The sequence below is a fragment of the Protopterus annectens genome, chromosome 7.part0 (genome assembly GCF_019279795.1).
Source record: "Protopterus annectens isolate FY-2018-M chromosome 7.part0, PAN1.0, whole genome shotgun sequence".
NCBI lineage: Eukaryota > Metazoa > Chordata > Ceratodontiformes > Protopteridae > Protopterus > Protopterus annectens.
Window position 1 is genome coordinate 492,373,882 of NC_056739.1, and position 19,069 is coordinate 492,392,950.

The window sequence follows — 19,069 nt, forward strand, 5'->3', positions numbered from 1 at the left end:
AAACCTTTGAGAGGTCAAGGAATAGATAAGAGATAAGTTTATGATCATCTTTGGCTAGAGTAATAGTGTTGAGGAAGGATAGTAGAGCAGTGGTGGTACTATGCTTAGGTCGGAAATCATGCTATGTAGGAGTGCGCAGTTTGTCCTGTATGAGATATTGCATAACTTGTTTGTGTATACATTTTTCCAGGTCTTTAGAGAAGGGTGAGAAGATAGCAAAAGGTTGGAAGTTGGAGATTTCTGACGAGTTTCCTCCTTTGTGAATAGGTATAGTGTAGAATTGTTTCCAGATTGAAGGAACTATAGATTCAGAGATGGTGCAATTTATTAGGATAGATACTGATAGAGCAATGGAATAAGCTACTATCTGGAGAAAATATGAAGGGATATTGTCAGCAGAATCAGAGCATGGTTTTAGCTTAGAGAGTAGAGTTTTGATATAGGTAGTGGGAACAGGTTTAAGAGAGAAGATGTTTCCATTGTTAGTAGTTAAGGAAGGTTCGGGGAAGTTAGGGGAATTGGAGTTTGAGGGGTTGGGATTAAATAGTTTAGATATAGATTCTATAAAATAGATGTTGAAGGTGTTAGCTGTCTATTCAGGTGAGCCATCTGGACATGGATTTGGTGAAGTCGGGTTGCCAGGATGTAGTATTTGGTTTATAGCATTCCAGAATTTTTTAGGATCAAATTTTAATATTGTTGGGGGGTTATAGTAGAAATCTGTTTTGTCTTTATTGATGTCTAAGTTCTTTATACCTTTGTTAAGTCGGTGGGGAGTTTAGATTGTGTCCATGTTTTCCAAGCCCTATCTCTAGTTTTCATAAGGGTGCAAGTGGTTTTAGATAGCCAGAGGGATATATTAGTCTTTATCTGAACTTTTCTGGGTGGGACTAATGAGTTTAAGATGTTAAGGAAAGTTGAGTTAAAGGCTTTGACTGCTTCGTCTAGTGGGAGCTGGGTGAGGAAGTTCCGATTAACTCTAGAGAGAAGAGTTTTAAATGTTTCAGGGTTAAAGTTGGAAAGTTTACGGCAGGTGATATGCCTATGTGGTTTAGAGAAATAGTGAGTATATCTAAGCACTTTTTTTAGTGAGTGATCATTTAGGGAGTCAGAAAGTGTTTCTGGATTGTGGTATTTGCAGGGTTTTGAAACAAGTATCCAGTCTATCAGGGAGCTAGGGGAATGAGAGTTATTAGTATGGGTATGTTGAGAGATTAGTTGCATAAATCCATATAGATTTATGTGATGAGGAGAGTTAGGATTACTGAGGGTTTGCCAATTAATGTTTATATTCCCTAGGAGGATGGTTTCATTAGGGATGTTTTGGGAGAGATATGAGAGAATGTTTTCCAACAGGGGAATGCTGTCTCCTGTGGAATATAGCTGGCTACTACAGTTATGGTGGTATAGTTGTTGAGCTTGAGGTTAGCTGCCAGTACTTCAGCAGGTGCAGAGGGGGGGATTGGTTGGTTATAATGAGACAGAGCAAGGTTACTGGAGTAAACTATGGCAACTCCACCATCTTTTTTGTTATTGATATTTTCCTTGGTAAGAAATGGTTGTAGAGAGTGTTTTTTTTTTTTTTTTGTTAAGGCTTCTGTTGTTGAGCAGCAATATCTTTGTTATCCAGATTCTGTATTGTTATTATGAAAGCTTTTGAGCACTTTTATAATAATGTAACAGTTGCCGAACATTCACAGGTAGTATTTATTAGAGAGAGAGCTTATTGCCTCCAGTCAGCAGCCTGTTTCTTTCCAGTCTATAAAGTCCACAATTCACATACCAGGAGGCATCAAAGACTCCAGATGTCTACTAAAATAGGTGAGCTAGAAAAGTTCACTTAAAGAAGTCTGGAGGGGGGTCCCGAAATAAAGCAACACTTTATAAACAAATTCCTACGTTAGTAAATCAGTAGCTCTGTTGTTTCCTGCTGATTTAAATTTCAGATCTAAGCATTGTGGTTGTTTACTCAGCTCTGTAGAAATTTTTAGTCCTTTTATGGTAACACAGCTTTTGGCAGGAAGTGCCAGTCTTGGAAGAAAAAATGCTCTGCTAGTGTGTGTGTGTGTGTGTGTGTGTGTGTGTGTGTGTGTGTGTGTGTGTTTGTGTGTATATAACCAGTCTTACTTCCAGAATGTTTGTAATACTTTATGCATAAAATAAAAAAAACTAAATGTTATATGTGTAGCTTTACACATTTTTTACAACTTTTCTGCATTCTTAAACAACTGTTACAAGTGCATACAGCTTTTACATTCCACATCTTTGCTGAAAAAGCAACTGCAGGTTTTACATGGCTTTACAAGTCTCGTCATAATCAGCTTAGCATAGTTTTTCCACACCATTATTTATTTATTTAATGCTGTATAATGTCTTCTGCAGTCTAATTTTTACCAGCAGCCCGAATTGCTTTTGAATATGGTCTGAAAGAATCAGCCCACCTACCAATTTAACAACGTGCAACACGTACACATAGACCCCTAGTAGGCATGTCTACATCTTTGAATTGTGAGTTTTCTTTTACAACTCAGATCTGCAAGATTTTTATATAAACTATGTACTGTTTTTTTCTGTTTTTGTTAGCAGAAGTTCCTTTCTTACTAAAAAGCAGGATCAAGCAGCTCGCAAAATCATGCGATTCCTAAGACGATGCCGGCACAGGTAAGCACACCATTTTATTATCTCACCAACACACATGTGTAGCTTTGTTTGGGATATTATAAACTTAGTGTTGATAGACTTTTCAAAGTATGTACTGATACAGTTTCTGTGATTTGTAAAGATATTACAAGGTTTTGTAGATTTTGATACATCTCTTTCACTTGATTATTTCAAAGAGTACTTTTTTCATACATTTCTTAAATCATCCTCCATAATGTCCACTTGTGCTCTTTCTTTCTAATTTCTCCTCATAAGCTTGTAAGTTCAGATGACATTCCCATGCCTCGTGTCTTATCCAGATTGTACAAGCTCTTCATCTCTAGTCTCTTCTGTTTCATTAATTTCAACCCTTTCATTCTTGTCACTTGTATTAAACGTCTGAACTAAATTAATCATATTCTTCTTTTGTGGCCTCTGCAGTGGTATGTGGTGTTGAGAAGAAGACCTCATCATTGTCCTTTGCAGTGGAAGGATTACCTCCTCCTCTTTCTGTTCTATTTATCTAGTAAACTTTAGTCACTGCTTTCCCACATTTACCAGATTGATGAACTCCTGTGATTATAGTGTGACTTAATCTCTTGAACTCCTCCTCCACACTGGCATAGGACTTCAGCTAGCTATCATTCCCTTAAACCCATACTTGTCAACTGCTGAACCACTCAGCCATTCTGGCAGGGTCATTCTAAAGATTTAATCCATTGGTAGCCGCAGCAATGCCAAGGGCAGGATTTTTGAAACCGTACACAAGCTCACTTCCTTAAACTGTAGCCACCACCACCCCCACCCCGTATAGTAAATTTCTGGACAGCATACAGTATTTAAAAAAAAACATAACAAAATCATAGGCTTAAGCAAAAAAAGATAATTTGACCAACTTAACATTGAAATATATAACATAATAGAGAAGCATAGTAAACAAATCAGGACTTTTTAATTTAAATCTTAGCACATTGCTTTGCACAAAATAAGTCAGTCCTCTCAATTGTCCCTATTTTCAGGCCTGATTTAGGGTTTCCCTATTTTTGGAGGTATGTTCCTATTTTCTTGCTTCATGTATCCCTTTACACAATTTTCTGAGTACCCTTCATCACATCTAATTTTTGAAGCTGTCTAGTCCATAGACAATGACACTAAATTACCAATTTATTAGTGTCAACAGTAATTTAAAGAAAGCAGACACACATCTTCCAACTCCCTTTTTCTGGAATAAAAATAAATGACCTTGTGTGGTATAATTTTGTGATACAGTTCTTTAAAGTCTTCAGATTTAACACTCTTTGATAAAGTGCTTATATTTTTCCATAATTTTGTCACAGTCTGCTTTTTAAACCCATGATCTGAAGTAGTTTACTTCATTTGGTCTTCAACCTGTGGGATACCGGATCCAAGCCGGCAACCTTACTAGCATCTGCTCTGAGCTCCAAGCTCCTCCCCTTACCCATAATACACCTTCACTACCTTCCAACCCCCAGATATCATTTGCTGCGGCTAGCTGAAGCATCGTGATTTCCAGAGCTCCAGGTTGTAAGTGGGTGTAAAACTCTTAGAAAGTCTCCTTTTTTCTTCTAACTTTAGGTTAATGATAATGTAGGATCCCCTTTCTCCTCCCCTCGCTTGGTGCATCGAGTTTTCTAATTTTAGAGTTGTTAGCTTAGTCTTAGAGTAGTTTGTGAGTGTATCTGCTCTCCCCCCCCCCCAGTGTGTTATGTGTGTGAGTGTGGTGAGTGGGTGTTTCAGTGAGAGAAAAAATAATACTTTTTTCTGTTTTTTCCGTTGATACTATGGCTGATAAGCCAATGTTTAAAAGATGCACTGAGTGTGGCCATAAGTTATCCCCTGCGGATGGCCACACTCTTTGTGTTATGTGCTTAGGCGTGGCCCATCTTAGTACAGACTGCACTATATGCATGGGTTTTAACCTGTGCGCCATCAAAGACAGGAAGGCTAAGTTGGCCCTGAAAGGCCTTCTTCCCTCTTCTGAGGCAGTTGCTTTGGCTTCGGTCACAGCTGCTGCTGTGGTCACCTCTCCTTCTTCTCTTTCCCTGGCTTCTCCTCCCTCCCAGGCTGGGACTCAACCTCCCATGCCAAAGCCTGTGGAAGTGGAGCAGAAAAGGGGCAGAGAGAAGGAGAGAGAGTCAAAGTCAAAAGAAATGTAAGAGGTCTCCGGACCTCCCTTCACCTGTCAAGACACTTAGGATCCGTGACTCCCCTTGGCTCCAATCCCCAAGGTTTTCCCCGGAGCCAGAGGAGACACGCTCTGCATCTAGGGCCTCGGTGCCCTGACCCGCAAGGTCGGAGTCCGTGGCCTCATCGAGGTCCACCCTGTCTTTATCTGAAGTCGACATGGATAAAATGATGAGGAGGTTCATTCATTCTCAGATCCAGATGGGGGTCTTGCCAGCTCCCTCTCCCTCAGGAGGGGGGAGCTCGCTTCCTTTTTTCCAACTGATTTCTCCTTCTCTGATCCGGCCACCGGGTTTGGAGTATTCAGATCCGAGGATGGCTTTAGTCAAGGCGTTGGCGCAGACGGTACCTGCTTCCTTGACACCGAGCCTGGAGTGTGTCGAATTTGACCAGCTTGGATCTGAGCCACTCTTGGAGCTGCAGCTTGGGTGTCGGTTCCGAGGGAGTGGAACTTTTTTTATCAGCTCTGCCTTTGTTGGGCCAAGTTCCCTCCCTCAGATCTCTGTCCACTTCAGGCCTGGCTCTGATTCTCTTGTCAGACCGGGGAAGACTGGCTTCCTTATTGGTTCAAATGCAGGAAATAACTCCACAAACCACAATAAAAGTAAATAATCCAAGAGGTACTAATCCAGTGAAGCAATAATACCACCTCTTTATTGAGCAACACAGCGAACAAATTAATAAGTACATCAAACCAAGCTATTAGATAAAACTCCAAACAGTATATGAAGGATTAAGCGCTTTCATCCACTGAATCGTGGACTTCATCAGAATCAATTAAGCTCATTAAGTTGTTCATTATATGCACTTTTTGGCGCCAAAATTTCGTCATCTTTTAAAAAAACCCATCACCAACTTTTAAAAAAAACATATCTAATACACCTAAAAATACGTTACATTCAAAGTATATAACAGATTCTATAGACATAAACATATACATGTACCTATACATATATATAATATATATTTATATATATATTTATCCACTACATAATAGCTGCATACAATTATGGATATAAATTACCTATCAAACTGTGCAAAAATACTCCTGATGTCAATCATATAGCTTATTGTTCTAAAACCATACCAGTACATAATTGTAAGCAGCTATTATGTAGTGGATATTTTAAAAGTTGATGATGGTTTTTTAAAAGATGACGAAATTTTGGCGCCAAAAAGTGCATATAATGAACAACTTAATGAGCTTAATTGATTCTGATGAAGTCCATGATTCAGTGGATGAAAGCGCTTAATCTTTCATACACTGTTTGGAGTTTTATCTAACAGCTTGGTTTGGTGTGCTTATTAATTTGTTCGCTGTGTTGCTCAGTAAAGAGGTGGTATTATTGCTTCACTGGATTAGTACCTCTTGGATTATTTACTTTTATCGTGGTTCCTTATTGGTTCCACAGGAGATTCATTCTCCCTCAGCGTTCGACGTAGTAGAAAGGGTTCTCTCTGCTTGATCGAGACCCCTGACTGTCCCTTCGGACTCCGCCCAGACCCCCTCAGCTCTCTCTACAATTTCCCATCATTTTACTGGCTTGCGAGTTCCCCCCGGGCAGCCCCACCGGAGAGGTGCCTCACAAGCATACGTGCAAGAGGAGGCACTTGGACTCCCCTGAGTCCCCTCACCCAGAATACGGACTTGGATGATGGGGAAAGTTCCCCCAGGTCACCTCTCCTTTGGAGGCATCATGGAAATCCTTTGCCAATGGGGAGGTTGGTCTGCCCCCAAACCTTCTTCTGACGAGTCCATGTTCCTGGAGGCTTTTGGCATGGGTCCATCTAATTCCTGGGTGTCCCCTCCTGCAGATCCTTTGGTGGACCTCGTCATCTCGCGGGCATGGAGGGAGCTGGACACCATGGAACCAATTCCCAAAAGGCCTGATAAGATTTTGAGTCCATCTTTGGATATGCCGGCATGGAACAATGGCTCCCCCGTAGATGCTATGGTGGTAGCAGCAACCACAAAGAAGGAACTAGCCCAGGAGAGATCCTCGGTTCATCCTCCTGACTGAGAGTCTCGGATGATAGACTGCCTAGGGAAGCGGGTTTATGCTTCAGCTACATTTTCTATTAGGGCGCTGAACTACCTGGCCAATGTCACGAGACTCCAACGCGACCTGGTAAAGGAGCTGGCAGAGTCTTCCCCTAAGTCCATGTTGGAGGAGGACAGGGACTCATTCTCCACGAGGATGGCCACTTTGAAAGCAGTCTCCAACACGTCCATGCGACTCCTTTCACATGCTACTGAAGGAGCGGCTAGGGCGGCTTGGTCTGGCGTGTCCATGAGGCACAACGCCTGGCTCAGATTATGTCAATTTTCGGAACCTTTCATGGCATCCTTTGCCAATGCCCCTTATGACAGCTCTACCCTTTTTGGTAAGACCATCAAAGAGACGTTAGTGCAGAGTGAGAAGGATGGGAAGATGCTGTCTGCCTTCGGGATCTGCTTCTCAAACCGTCAAAGGTCCTTTTCCCTGAACCAGAGAGGGCAAAAGAAGATGTGGTTCCGGAAGTCACAGTATTCCCGGGACACTCAGGGCTGTTCTTCCCCCAGTAGCAAAGGAGGACAGAATGGACGCCGGCCCAGAGGCAGAGGGGGTCCAAGGAATTTTGGGTCTCGAGAACCTATCTCAGACAGATCCGGACAGCAACCCTGAGGAGTGGCCTGACTGCTCTACTCTGGAGGCAGTTGGGGGGCGATTGTCCTTGCACCTGGCAGCAAGGGAGTCCATAACATCAGACCACTGGGTGCTTCAGATCATATCCAGAGGATACTCTATCCCCTTTGTGGGTCCAGCCAAATCTCCCAAACACCTCTTGGACGTATCACCCACGCAAAGGGAGGCAGCAGCACAGGAGATTTCCAAGCTGCTAGAAAAGTGAGCCATCAAAACCGTCCCCCCAGATCAGTCTGGATCGGGCTTCTACTCCAGGTTCTTTTTGGTGCCAAAGAAAATGGGGGACTCAAGGCCCATTCTGGACCTATCTACCCTGAACCTGTCAGTTGCCAAAGAAGTTCTGGATGGTCACACTACAATCCATCGTACCGTACCTGCAAGTGAGCGACTGGATGTGCTCGTTAGACCTCCAGGATGCTTACTATCACATAAAATTGCACAGAAGCTCCAGGAGGTTCCTCCGCTTCTGGCTAGGAGTCAATCATTACCAATTTCGAGCCCTACCCTTTGGTCTCACCACAGCCCCCAGGGTGTTCACCAAAGTGATGGCAGTGGTAGCGGCTCACCTGCGGCTTCAGGGGATTCAGGTCTATCTGTACCTGGACGATTGGCTCCTCACTGCTCCCAAACCAGGGATTATTTCTTGATCCTTGCCATGCATTTGGGGATCACAATCAACACATCCAAATCACTCCTAGATCCTGTACAGGTGATAGATTACATTGGTGCAAGGATAGATACTTTACAGTGCAAAATCTTCCTGACCTCGGAGAGAGTACAAAACCTGAGGATGCATGTCTCTCTGATCTACCATTCTCATCTTCCAACATTGGAATCAGTGCTGAGGGCCTTAGATTCAATTGTGGCGACCATAACGCTTCTCCCCTGTGCCCGGTTACATATGAGAATTCTACAGTGGACTCTAGCTGCACAGTGGTCCCTGTTTTAACTTCCATTGTCATAGCCAGTACAACTCAGTTGAGTCTGTTGGTCGTCCCTCATATGGTGGATGTGTTCTCCGGACATTTTGGAGGGACAAACCTTTGTTCCAGCCCCGGCCCAAGCCACAGTGACCATGGACGCCTCTCAACTCGGGTGGGGTGGCATTGTTCGGGCAGGACAGTCCAAGGCCTGCGGTCCCCTGTAGAGACCAGCTTGCACATAAATGTTCTAGAGATGAGGGCGGTCCTTTTAGTATTGCAGTCCCTTCATGCTTTCTTCCTCTGGGAACTATTGTAATTCAGTCAGATAACATGTCAGTGGTCTGGTATGTCAACAAACAGGGAGGGACCAGATTTTACCCCCTTTGTCGTAAGGCCATGAGAGTGTGGAAATGGGCGATCTCCACTGGTCGTTTTCTCATTGCAACGCACATTCCAGGATGGTCCAACATCCTAGCAGACAGGTTAAGTCGGACTATTCTGATGCCTTATGAGTGGTCTCTGAAATCTTTCAGTAGCGGAACAGATCTTCCGTGAATGGGATCAGCCTTGCTGCGATCTCTTCGCTTCTCCTTCCAACGCGAAGTGCAGTGAGTTTTTTGCTCTGAACCCTCTGCTAGGGGGGTCCCCCAGAGATGCTCAAGTCCATGCTTGGCCTCCCGGTCTTCTGTATGCTTAACCCCCAGTACCTCTCATTCCCAGGTTTCTACAGAAAGCTCATCGACTGGGGAGCAAGGTGATCCTCATTGCCCAGTTTTGGCCTCACCAGATATGGTTTCCCTTTCTTTGGTCTCACCTTCTGGCTTCGCCTTAGATCTTGGATCCCATTCAGGATCTGATTTCACACCCTTCAGGAGTTCCTCATCTGAATCTGGACAGTTTGAAACTCACAGCTTGGCTGCTCCAGTTCCCATGATTGCTAGGACTCCAGGATTATCCTCCTCAGTTAGGTCTATTTTGGTGGCTGCTCATAAGTCTTCTACCAGAAAGGTTTATCCCAGCAAATGGAAACGTTTTTCACTTTGGGCCTCTCAAAGGAGTTTAGACCCTTTCACGGCTCCTATTTCCACCATTCTTGATTTTCTAGCTGATATTTTTCAACACAGAGCTAGTTCTTCTACTGTCAAGGTTCAGTTGGCTGCCATTTCTCATTTTCATGTGGGTGAGAATTCTGCCTCTCTAGCCTCCTTCAGGCTGTGTAAAGCCTTTATTAAAGGCACTTTTCTGTTACGCGGGGGTCAAGGATCCTGTTCCCCCATGGGACCTTACTATGGTTCTTCAAGCTCTGGTTGCTCCGCCTTTTGAACCTGCTGCAACCACAGATCTAAAATATTTATCTTGGAAAACAGCATTTCTTGTGGCTATTACCTCTGCCAAAAGGGTTTCAGAACTGCAGGCCTTGTCCGTCAAAGTTCCTTAAATGATTTTTCACAAAGATAGGGTTTCCCTTCGTACCAATCCATCCTTTCTTCCTGTTAATATCAATCAGACCATTAGGTTTACCTGTTTTCTTTCCTAATTTTGCTAACAAGATGGAATACAAACTCTACCTGCTGGATGTTCTTAGACAGTTACGATTCTATTTACACAGGACAAAAAATTTCTTTAAATCTGATTAATTGTTTGTATCCTTCTATAAACCCTTTTTGGGGAAACCTGTCTCCAAGGTCACTATTGCTAGATGGATTTCTTCATGCATCCTTGAAGTATATAAGGACAGAGGCATGTCTCCTCTGAATCAGGTGAGAGCTCATTCCACTAGATCCATGGTTATGTGTGCGGCCTTTTGGTCTAGAGTCTCCTTGGATGATATTTGTTCTGCAGCTACTTGGTCCTCATCTCATACATTTATTTCTCATTACAAATTGGATTTGACTTCCAGAAGGAGAGCATCCTTTGGTTCTGTGGTGCTCCGGAATATCCTTCCATGAGGGCCACCCAAGAGTTTAGTAGCTGGGGACTCTGTCCTACAGGTTGAAGACCAAATGAAGTAAAATACTTCAGATAAAGAAGTTATATACTCACCATAACCTTCCATCTGAGTAGTTCTACTTCATTTGTCTTCAACCGTCCCTCCCTCCTTCCCCCGGACCTTGGCATATGAACAGCCTACGGGCTGCAGTTGTAGGTCACAAGTATTTTTTCACATCAGGTTATCAGTATAAGATTCAGCAAACTTGATCTGGGGGTTGGAAGGTAGTGGAGGTATGTTATGGGTAAGGGGAGGAGCTTGGAACTCGGAGCAGATGCTAGTAAGGTTGCCGGCTCGGATCCGATATGGATCCGGTATCCCACAGGTTGAAGACAAATGAAGTAGAACTACTCAGATGGAATGTTATGGTGAGTACATAACTTATTTTTTCTGAGTAGTATCCCACATTACTACTGGAAATGGGAAGATCTGAAGTAGTTAACTTCATTTGTGCAGAAACCTATGGGAATCGAATCCGACCTCGGATCCGAGCCGGCAGTTTTCAACAGCTTTAGATCCGAGCTCCAAGCTCCTCCCCCTACCCATAATCCCCTGCCAACCCTGACTGACCTCAGATCTAGTTTGCCGAGGTTATCTAACAGCAGCTTGATCTAGAGTTCCAGGCGTTAGAGACCTTTTTGTGAGAAAAATTTACCTTTTTCTTCTCTTTTCTTCTGTATTTGGTTGTGAGTGTTTCCAGGTCCCTTTTTGTATAAAACCCTCTCTAGTTTAACTCTATATTTTTGGTCATTTACTTCCCCCTTCCTTCGTGGTTCTGTTAGGGTTGTGTGTGTGTGTTTGGGGCCTAACGTATGTGGTTTCTCTTTTAGTTAAAATGGCTGAGGCCCCAAAGCCGATCTTTTCTAAGTGCACCGAATGTGGCCATAAGCTGTCCCCGGCGGATGGCCACACTCGGTGTGTGTTGTGCCTTGGGGTTGAACACCTGTCTTCTGGTTGTTCCATCTGTGCGGCGTTCAACCCCAGGGCACTCAAGGACCGGAGGTCTAAGCTGATTCTGGCGGGTCTTCTGCCCCCGGATTCGGCTTCTACCTCCGGTCCTCCTGTGGCTCCCGCTGCGGCGGCTGCCACTCCTGCTTCCCTCCCCCCGGCTGGGATTCAACCTCCCGCCTTAGGCCTGGAGGACAGGGAGGCCATGAAAGAGAAAAGGAGGGAGAAACACCACAAGTGGCGGGCCGAGCCCTCTGCTTTGGCCCCCCCGGCTAAGCGGTCTTCTCCCTCCAGGACTTCTGGGTCTCCTCCGTCTCGGATCCGGTCCCCGTGCTTTTCACCGGGTCCTGAGGAGGAGGAGACCCGATCTCCTTCGAGGTCATCGAGGCGACACTCCCGTCCCGCCTCTGTGGCCTCATCGAGATCAACCCGAAGTCTCACGGATGCAGATTTGGACCGGATGATGAGAAGATTCCTCCAGGCCCAACTGTAGATGGGAGTGCTCCTGCCTCCCCCCCCCCCTTCGGGGGGGGGAGCTCGACCCCTTTTTTTGCCTCGATAGCTCCTTCTCCGTCCCGCTTCCCGGGCTCGGAGTCTTCGGAGCCGGGCAGCCTTGGAGCCTGGGGTGTGTCGGCGCCGATGGTCTCGGGTACTTCAGCACGGACACTTCCCTCGAGTCTGTCGGGTCCATTTTCTTCGGATCCAAGCTCTCGGAGCCGAGGGCTGAGCTTTGGATCCGAGGGTATCAGTATGCCTTTGGCTCCGTCCAGGTCGGAGCATACTGGTCCGTCGGATCCGATCGCTTCGGCACCGGCCCCAATCCATCCGTCGAATCCGAGTGAGGGTCTGCTTTCGGATCTCAGAGAGAGCAGCTCTCCCTCGGCATTCGACGTGGTGGAAAGCGCCCTGTCGAGAGATTCCAGGCCCCCGGCCCTTGCCACGGCTCCACCCTGCACTCCTTCTCTGTTGGGCCCGACTTCCATCACCCGGCCCCAGGGACAACCTGCTCTAACGTCCCAGGCCGTTCCTTTGGAGCAAGACGTGGCTGGTGAGACCTCCTCGGACAGCCCTCCCGCGGAGGTTCCTCACAAGCGAAAGTGCAAAAGGAGGCACCTGGACTCCCCCGAGTCCTTGACTGAGGACACGGATTTGGAGGAGGGGGAAGGCTCCCCAAGATCACCCCCCCGAAGATGTCTCATTTGGTGACATCATGGAGATGCTCAGGATAAGGGGGGGGGGTGGTCTGCCCCAAAGCCTACCTCGGACGAATCCGTGTTCCTGGAGGCGTTTGAAGCAGGCCCGTCTACCTCTTGGGTGTCCCCTCCGGCCGACCCCCTGGTAGACTTGATTACTACCAGGGCGTGGAAGGAGCCGGACACTGTGGAGCCAGTCCCCAAGCGCCCGGACAAAATTCTTCGCCCACCCTCTGACAAGTCCCACTGGAGTAAGGGTCCCCCTGTAGATGCCATGTTGGTGGCGGCGGCCACCAAGTGGGAACTAGCTCAGGAGAGTCCCTCGGTTCATCCCCCGAGCAAGGAGTCTCGGTCGATGGACCGTTTAGGGAAGCGGGTCTTTAGTTCGGCTCCCTTCTCTGTGAGGTCGCTGAACTACATGGCACATGTGCTTCGACTGCAGCGGGACCTTATCAAAGAGTACGCTGCGTCGCCCCCCCCCCGAGTCCATGTCGGTGGAGGACAAGCGATTGCACTCCACCCGGATGGCCACTCTCCGATCCATATCAAACACCTCTATACGGCTACTGTCCCATGCCACAGAGGGAGCCGCTAGAGCCAGCGGAGCGAGCTTTGTCATGAGGCGTCAGGCCTGGCTCTGGCACTGTGATTTCGCGGAACCCTTCAAGGCGTCTTTCGCTAATGCCCCTTTTGATGGCTCTGCCCTTTTTGGCAAAACTGTTCGCGATACCTTGGTCCAGAGCGAGAAGGACAGGAAGATGTTGTCTGCCGTCGGAGTCCGCTTCTCTGCTCCCCAGAGGTCCTTCTCCAAGAACCAAAAGTGACAGAAGAAGATGTGGTTCCGGAAGTCGCAACAGTCCCGTCCCGCTCCAGAATCCCAGCCCTTCCGGGGCAGAGGAGGGCAGGATGGACGCCGCCCTAGAGGCAGAGGGGGCCCGCAGAACTTTGGATCCAGAGAACCCTTCTCGGACCAACCCACGCAACACCCCTGAGGGGTTGCCCGACTGCTCCACAGGCAGTCGGGGGGCATTTCTCGAAGCACATAGCAGCTTGGGAGTCCATCACGACAGACCGCTGGGTGCTTCGCATTATAGCCAGAGGATATCAGATTCCCTTTTCTCTTTACCCTCGAAGCCCCAGATACCTCCCCGATGTCCCACCCGATCAGAGGGAGGCCGCAGCAACAGAAATCCAACAGTTGCTGGAAAAAAGAGCCATCTAACATGTCCCCCCAGACCAGTGCGGGTTGGGGTTTTACTCCAGGTTCTTCTTGGTGCCAAAAAAGACAGGGGACTTAAGACCTATCCTCGACCTCTCCCCCCTGAACCTGTCAGTAACCAAAGAGAAGTTCCGCATGGTCACCTTTCAATCCATTCTCCCCCTTTTGCGGGAGAATGACTGGATGTGCTCTATAGACCTCAAGGATGCGTACTACCACATTCTGATGGACAGGCGATCCAGAAGGTTCCTCCGCTTCCAGCTAGGAGCCAGTCATTTCCAATTCAGGGTCCTTCCCTTTGGTCTCACCACAGCCCCCAGGGTGTTCACCAAAGTGTTAGCAGTGATAGCGGCCCACCTGAGGCTTTAGGGAATTCAGGTCTACCCATACCTGGACGACTGACTCCTGACCTTCCCAACAAGGCATCTACTCTGCGCAGCCAGAAACTACTTTCTTCATCTAGCTCCCCGGCTGGGGATCACTATCAACATAGAGAAGTCGTGTCTTACCCCGACTCAGACTATAGACTTCATAGGGGCAAGATTAGACACAAACAAGCTCATAGCTTTCTTGACCACAGACCGGCTACGAACCCTGAGGCTACATGTGCAGGCCATTCTAAAGTCTCCAGCTCCTCCGGCGGAATTGGTCCTGAGGGCTCTAGGCTCAATGGCGGCGGCAATCAACCTTTTGCCAATGGCGCGTTTGAACATGAGGGTCTTACAATGGACCCTCCAGGTCCAGTGGTCCTTCCTTCGATTTCCTCTGAGCCATCCCATTCCCCTCAGCAGGACTTGCAAGAGGGCCCTCTTATGGTGGCTCCAATCTCCGAACCTCCAGGAAGGACACCCCTTTTCTATGGCCCCTCCCCTAGCCACGGTGACCACGGACGCCTCCCGCCTCGGGTGGGGGGGGCATTGTTCGGGCAAGACAGTCCAAGGCACGTGGGACCCCACAAAGACCTCTCTGCATATCAATGTCCTAGAGATGAGGGCAGTGCTGTTAGCGTTGCAAGCACTTCAGGACCTTCTTCCTGTAGGAACTATTGTGATTCAGTCGGACAAAATGTCTGTTGTCTGGTACATCATCAAACAGGGGGGAACCAGGTCTTACCCACTCTGTCGAGAGACCATGAGGGTGTGGGAATGGGCGATCTCCACCAACCGCTTTCTTATAGCAACGCACATTCCGGGGCGGTCCAATATCCTAGCGGACAGACTAAGTCGCACCATCCTGTTACCACACGAGTGGTCTCTGAATCCCGAGATAGTGAATCGGATTTTCGCCGAATGGGGTCAACCCTGTTGCGATCTCTTTGCTTTTCCCTCGAACACAAAATGTTACGACTACTTCACTCTCATTTCCCCCTCCAGGGAACCTCCGAGAGACGCTCTGGTGCATGCTTGGCCTCCCGGTCTACTTTATGCTTACCCTCCTCTTCCTCTGATGCTGAAGTTTCTACAGAAAGCCAGCCAGTTGGGGAGCAGGATAATCCTCATTGCCCCATTCTGGCCTCGTCAAACCTGGTTCCCTTACCTTTGGTCTCATCTGGTGAATCCTCCTTGGATTCTGGATCCCCGTCCGGATCTAATATCCCACCCCCTAGATCTCCCAGTCCTGAATCTGGACAATCTCAAGCTCACAGCTTGGCTGCTCCAGTTCCACTTGTAGCTAGGACTACCGGTATCTCTTCCCCAGTTGAAATTATTCTAGTAGCAGCGCACAAGCCTTCTACTAGAAAGATCCATAGTAGCAAATGGAAACGTTTCTCCATTTGGGCTGAACGTCAAAATTTGGATCCTTTCACAGCTCCTTTGCCCGTGGTATTAGACTTCCTGTCAGGGCTGTTTCATCAGGGGTCTAGCTCCTCCACAGTCAAGGTTCAACTAGCAGCTATCTCTCATTATCACGTGGGAAATGAACTGGACCCTTTGATCACCACAAAATTGTGTAAGACGTTTTTGAAGGGCACCTTTCTGCTCAGACCTCCAGTGAAGGATGTAGTCCCTCCATGGGATTTAACGCTGGTGCTTCAGGCCTTGACAGCTCCACCGTTTGAGCCTGCAGCTTCAGTAGATCTTAAATTCTTGTCATGGAAAACGGCCTTTCTTGTCGCTATCACCTCGACTCGAAGGGTCTCTGAGCTACAAGCCCTCTGTGTAAAACCCCCATATTTGACTTTTCACAAGGATAGAGTTTACCTCAGGACCAAGATTGCCTCTGAATTGAATATTAACCAGTCCATCAACCTACCAGTCTTCTTCCCTAATTACCAAAACAAAGGGGAATACAAATTACACTCACTGGACGTGCATAGACAACTTTGCTTCTACATCCACAGGACATCTGGTCATAGGCAATCTGACCAGTTGTTCGTCTCCTTTGCCAGATTTAACTTGGGTAAATCTGTGTCTAAAGTCACACTGTCTAGATGGATTTCGCAGTGTATCCTTTTAGCATATGAAAGTTCTGGCAGTCCCGCACCTCAGGGAGTCCATGCCCACTCTACTCGGTCTATGTCTACCTCTGCGGCTTTTAGAGCTAGAGTCTCTTTGGATGATATTTGTTCGGCAGCCACTTGGGCCTCATCTCATACCTTTATCAATCACTATAAATTGGACATTATCTCCAGAGGGAGAGCATCCTTTGGCTCTGCAGTGCTCCGAAGCATCCTTCCATGAAGGCCGCCCAAGGTTCAGGTAGCTGGGGACTCTGTCCCATAGGTTGCTGCACAAATGAAGTTAACTACTTCAGATTAAGAAGTTATGTGCTCACCATAACGTTCCATCTGAGTAGGTAAACTTCATTTGTCAGCAACCGTCCCTCCCTCCTGCCCCCTCACGAATGTTTCATACTCAGGTCCATGGGTGTTACCCACTTTATCTTGAGAGTATTAGTCTTCAAGCAGTATCTGCTTTTGGGCAAACTTGATCTGAGGTCAGTCAGGGTTGGCAGGGGATTATGGGTAGGGGAGGAGCTTGGAGCTCGGATCTAAAGCTGTTGAAAACTGCCGGCTCGGATCCGAGGTCGGATCCGATTCCCATAGGTTGCTGACAAATGAAGTTTACCTACTCAGATGGAACGTTATGGTGAGTACATAACTTCTTATTATGTGCTATTTGATATTCAAATTTTATGCTAATGTCCAGATTTTTAGCAATATGTTTGTTTTTTTCAAGGGCCTTTGTTCATATTTTTGACATTCTGCAAATTGAGAGGTATGAAATAATTTATTACAAGAAAAGTGTACACGGTTGCATATATGGCGTAAGGCTCCATGGTCAATTAGTGTGGCTTTCTTCTTGATAGTTACTGAAAATATACTGACTGTTTAGTATAGGTGTTGGATTGCATTCAGTAATATTTTTATTTTGTATTTTCTTTAATTCATCACCGTTGAGTTTATCCTTGAAAACATGTCTTAAACTGGTTCAGTCATCCAAGCAGTAGCAGCATGCTGCTCCATTTATACTAGGTGGTTAGTTGGTAGCAGCAGCACAATAGTTTAAAAACAGGCAGCATATGCCAGTAGATAGAATATAAACATATTTGTAAAGCTGTAAATTCACTTCTCATTTTCTTTTATTTTCAGAACTGTGTTTTCTGTCTTTTCAGTTTCCAAACAAAGGCTGATTACAGTCTTTAATACTAAGTTTATGCCAGTCCACTGCTTTTTTGATGTAAAGGTACATTAAATAGCACGTATGAGTGTTTCCTCAGTTAAAGGTTATGTTTCTGGAAGTTGCTAAGAAAAAAAAAGTCTTATTGAGATCTTATTTTACAAGAGACTTATTACTCTTTCTTACTTTTTAGCTTCACATATGTGGAATATGGGCCATTGTTTAGACTGCTTGCATTTACTTGACTGTACCAAACCTAATATAGAGAATTACGATTGCATCTCTGAGCACAAGCAACTTATTTGTTCAACACTTGGATGCCAAGATGTTCAAGCTTCACTTTGACATCCATGTCTAGAGCACATAATAAGGGTTATGTTTGGTGAGACCCAATAATAATTCTTTGCAGGGCATGGAGAGTTATCTGCATCATGTACTACTGGTTACAGAAAGACAGAAAAAAAAGAAAAAAATGTAACAACACAGTGTTTTACTGGCTTTCAAAACCGTTAAAACAGTTCAGTGCTGGCAAGCAGCAGGCAACAATGAACTGCCTGTCTGAAAAACAAACTGCTTTTAAAGTTGTTAGGTGTTTCATTCTGCCACACTTTGTTTGTAACTGTGGCAGAATGAAGTATTTAACAGTTTTTAAAGCTGTTTTACTTTCTGCCGCAGTTCTTTGCCAGACAGCACTGTCCTGTGTGAATCCCTAATGAGAGCCCAGATGTTATCAGTGTTAAGTACCTTTCTGACATCAGAAAGGTGCTTAATAAACTTATCTTTTCCCCATTTTTGGAACATAATCACAGTGTTCCATCTCAAAAATATTGTTTCTTTTTGCTGTTAAATACAGTCTCATTTTGAGGACGGTCACCGTAACATAAAATCCTAATATTTCTGTTGTTCACCATTGAAGCTCTGTCCGTTCTGGCCATTTTATTCCCATTGCTATCAGGTGCTAGTATGCTAGATAGCCTTGGGTCTTGCAGCTGGAGTTAGCAGTGATGTCTGTGTGTGTTATCTCTTTATAACAGTGTTAACTTACGTTCGGATTATTACTTGTTGCAGGTTCAAAACCAGTAGTTGCTTAGCTCCATTTTATGCATTTTCTTGCAAGTGTTGTCACTCCTTAAACCTGTTCTGGTTATTGTTGGTTATCATTCTCATTATGACTACACATAAGAAATACTGCTTCAGGATTTTATTGGTATGCTAATGTCTTTTCGGCTAAAATCTGCTAACAAGTGTTTTTGCGGTAGCCACACAGAGAAAGACATTAATTTTAAAAGATAGGGGGTGGGTAATGAAGGTAGTAACTGTGCATACTGTAAGAAATTTAATAAAGCTAGAAATCGTAGATGTTTAAAAGTTTTATAATACTGTTTGAGGAAAAAAGTTACATACTCTTAAGAAACAGGTAAACAGTGACAAAAAAAAAAAAACATTACAGTTATCTGCAGAGCTGCCATAGACATAATCCCAAAAGATAGTGGTTCATCATCTAAGACTTAATCCAACCAGAAACAGAAAACAATCTAAATCCTTCACTTCGCTTCTCCCTGTTTGATATTGCTAGGCAATATAATACCTGCTTCATAGACAGCATAGCTGCCCTTACGAAAAACATTCCTAATATCCACAATA

The 19,069-nt window shown here is 45.7% G+C and overlaps 1 protein-coding gene across 5 annotated transcripts in view; it reads left to right on the forward strand.

The window, feature by feature from the left end:
* The window catches only part of CAMTA2 (calmodulin binding transcription activator 2), a 2,181,461-nt gene that overhangs the window by 2,134,361 nt on the left and 28,031 nt on the right, over positions 1 to 19,069 (forward strand). For 3 of the 5 annotated variants that reach the window (XM_044077091.1, XM_044077090.1, XM_044077093.1), the window contains one exon: positions 2,584 to 2,661. In XM_044077091.1, coding sequence (XP_043933026.1) covers positions 2,584 to 2,661 — 78 coding nt within the window. The remainder of the gene's footprint in view (positions 1 to 2,583; positions 2,662 to 19,069) is intronic. The other 2 variants (XM_044077092.1, XM_044077095.1) reach the window with 1 other exon arrangement.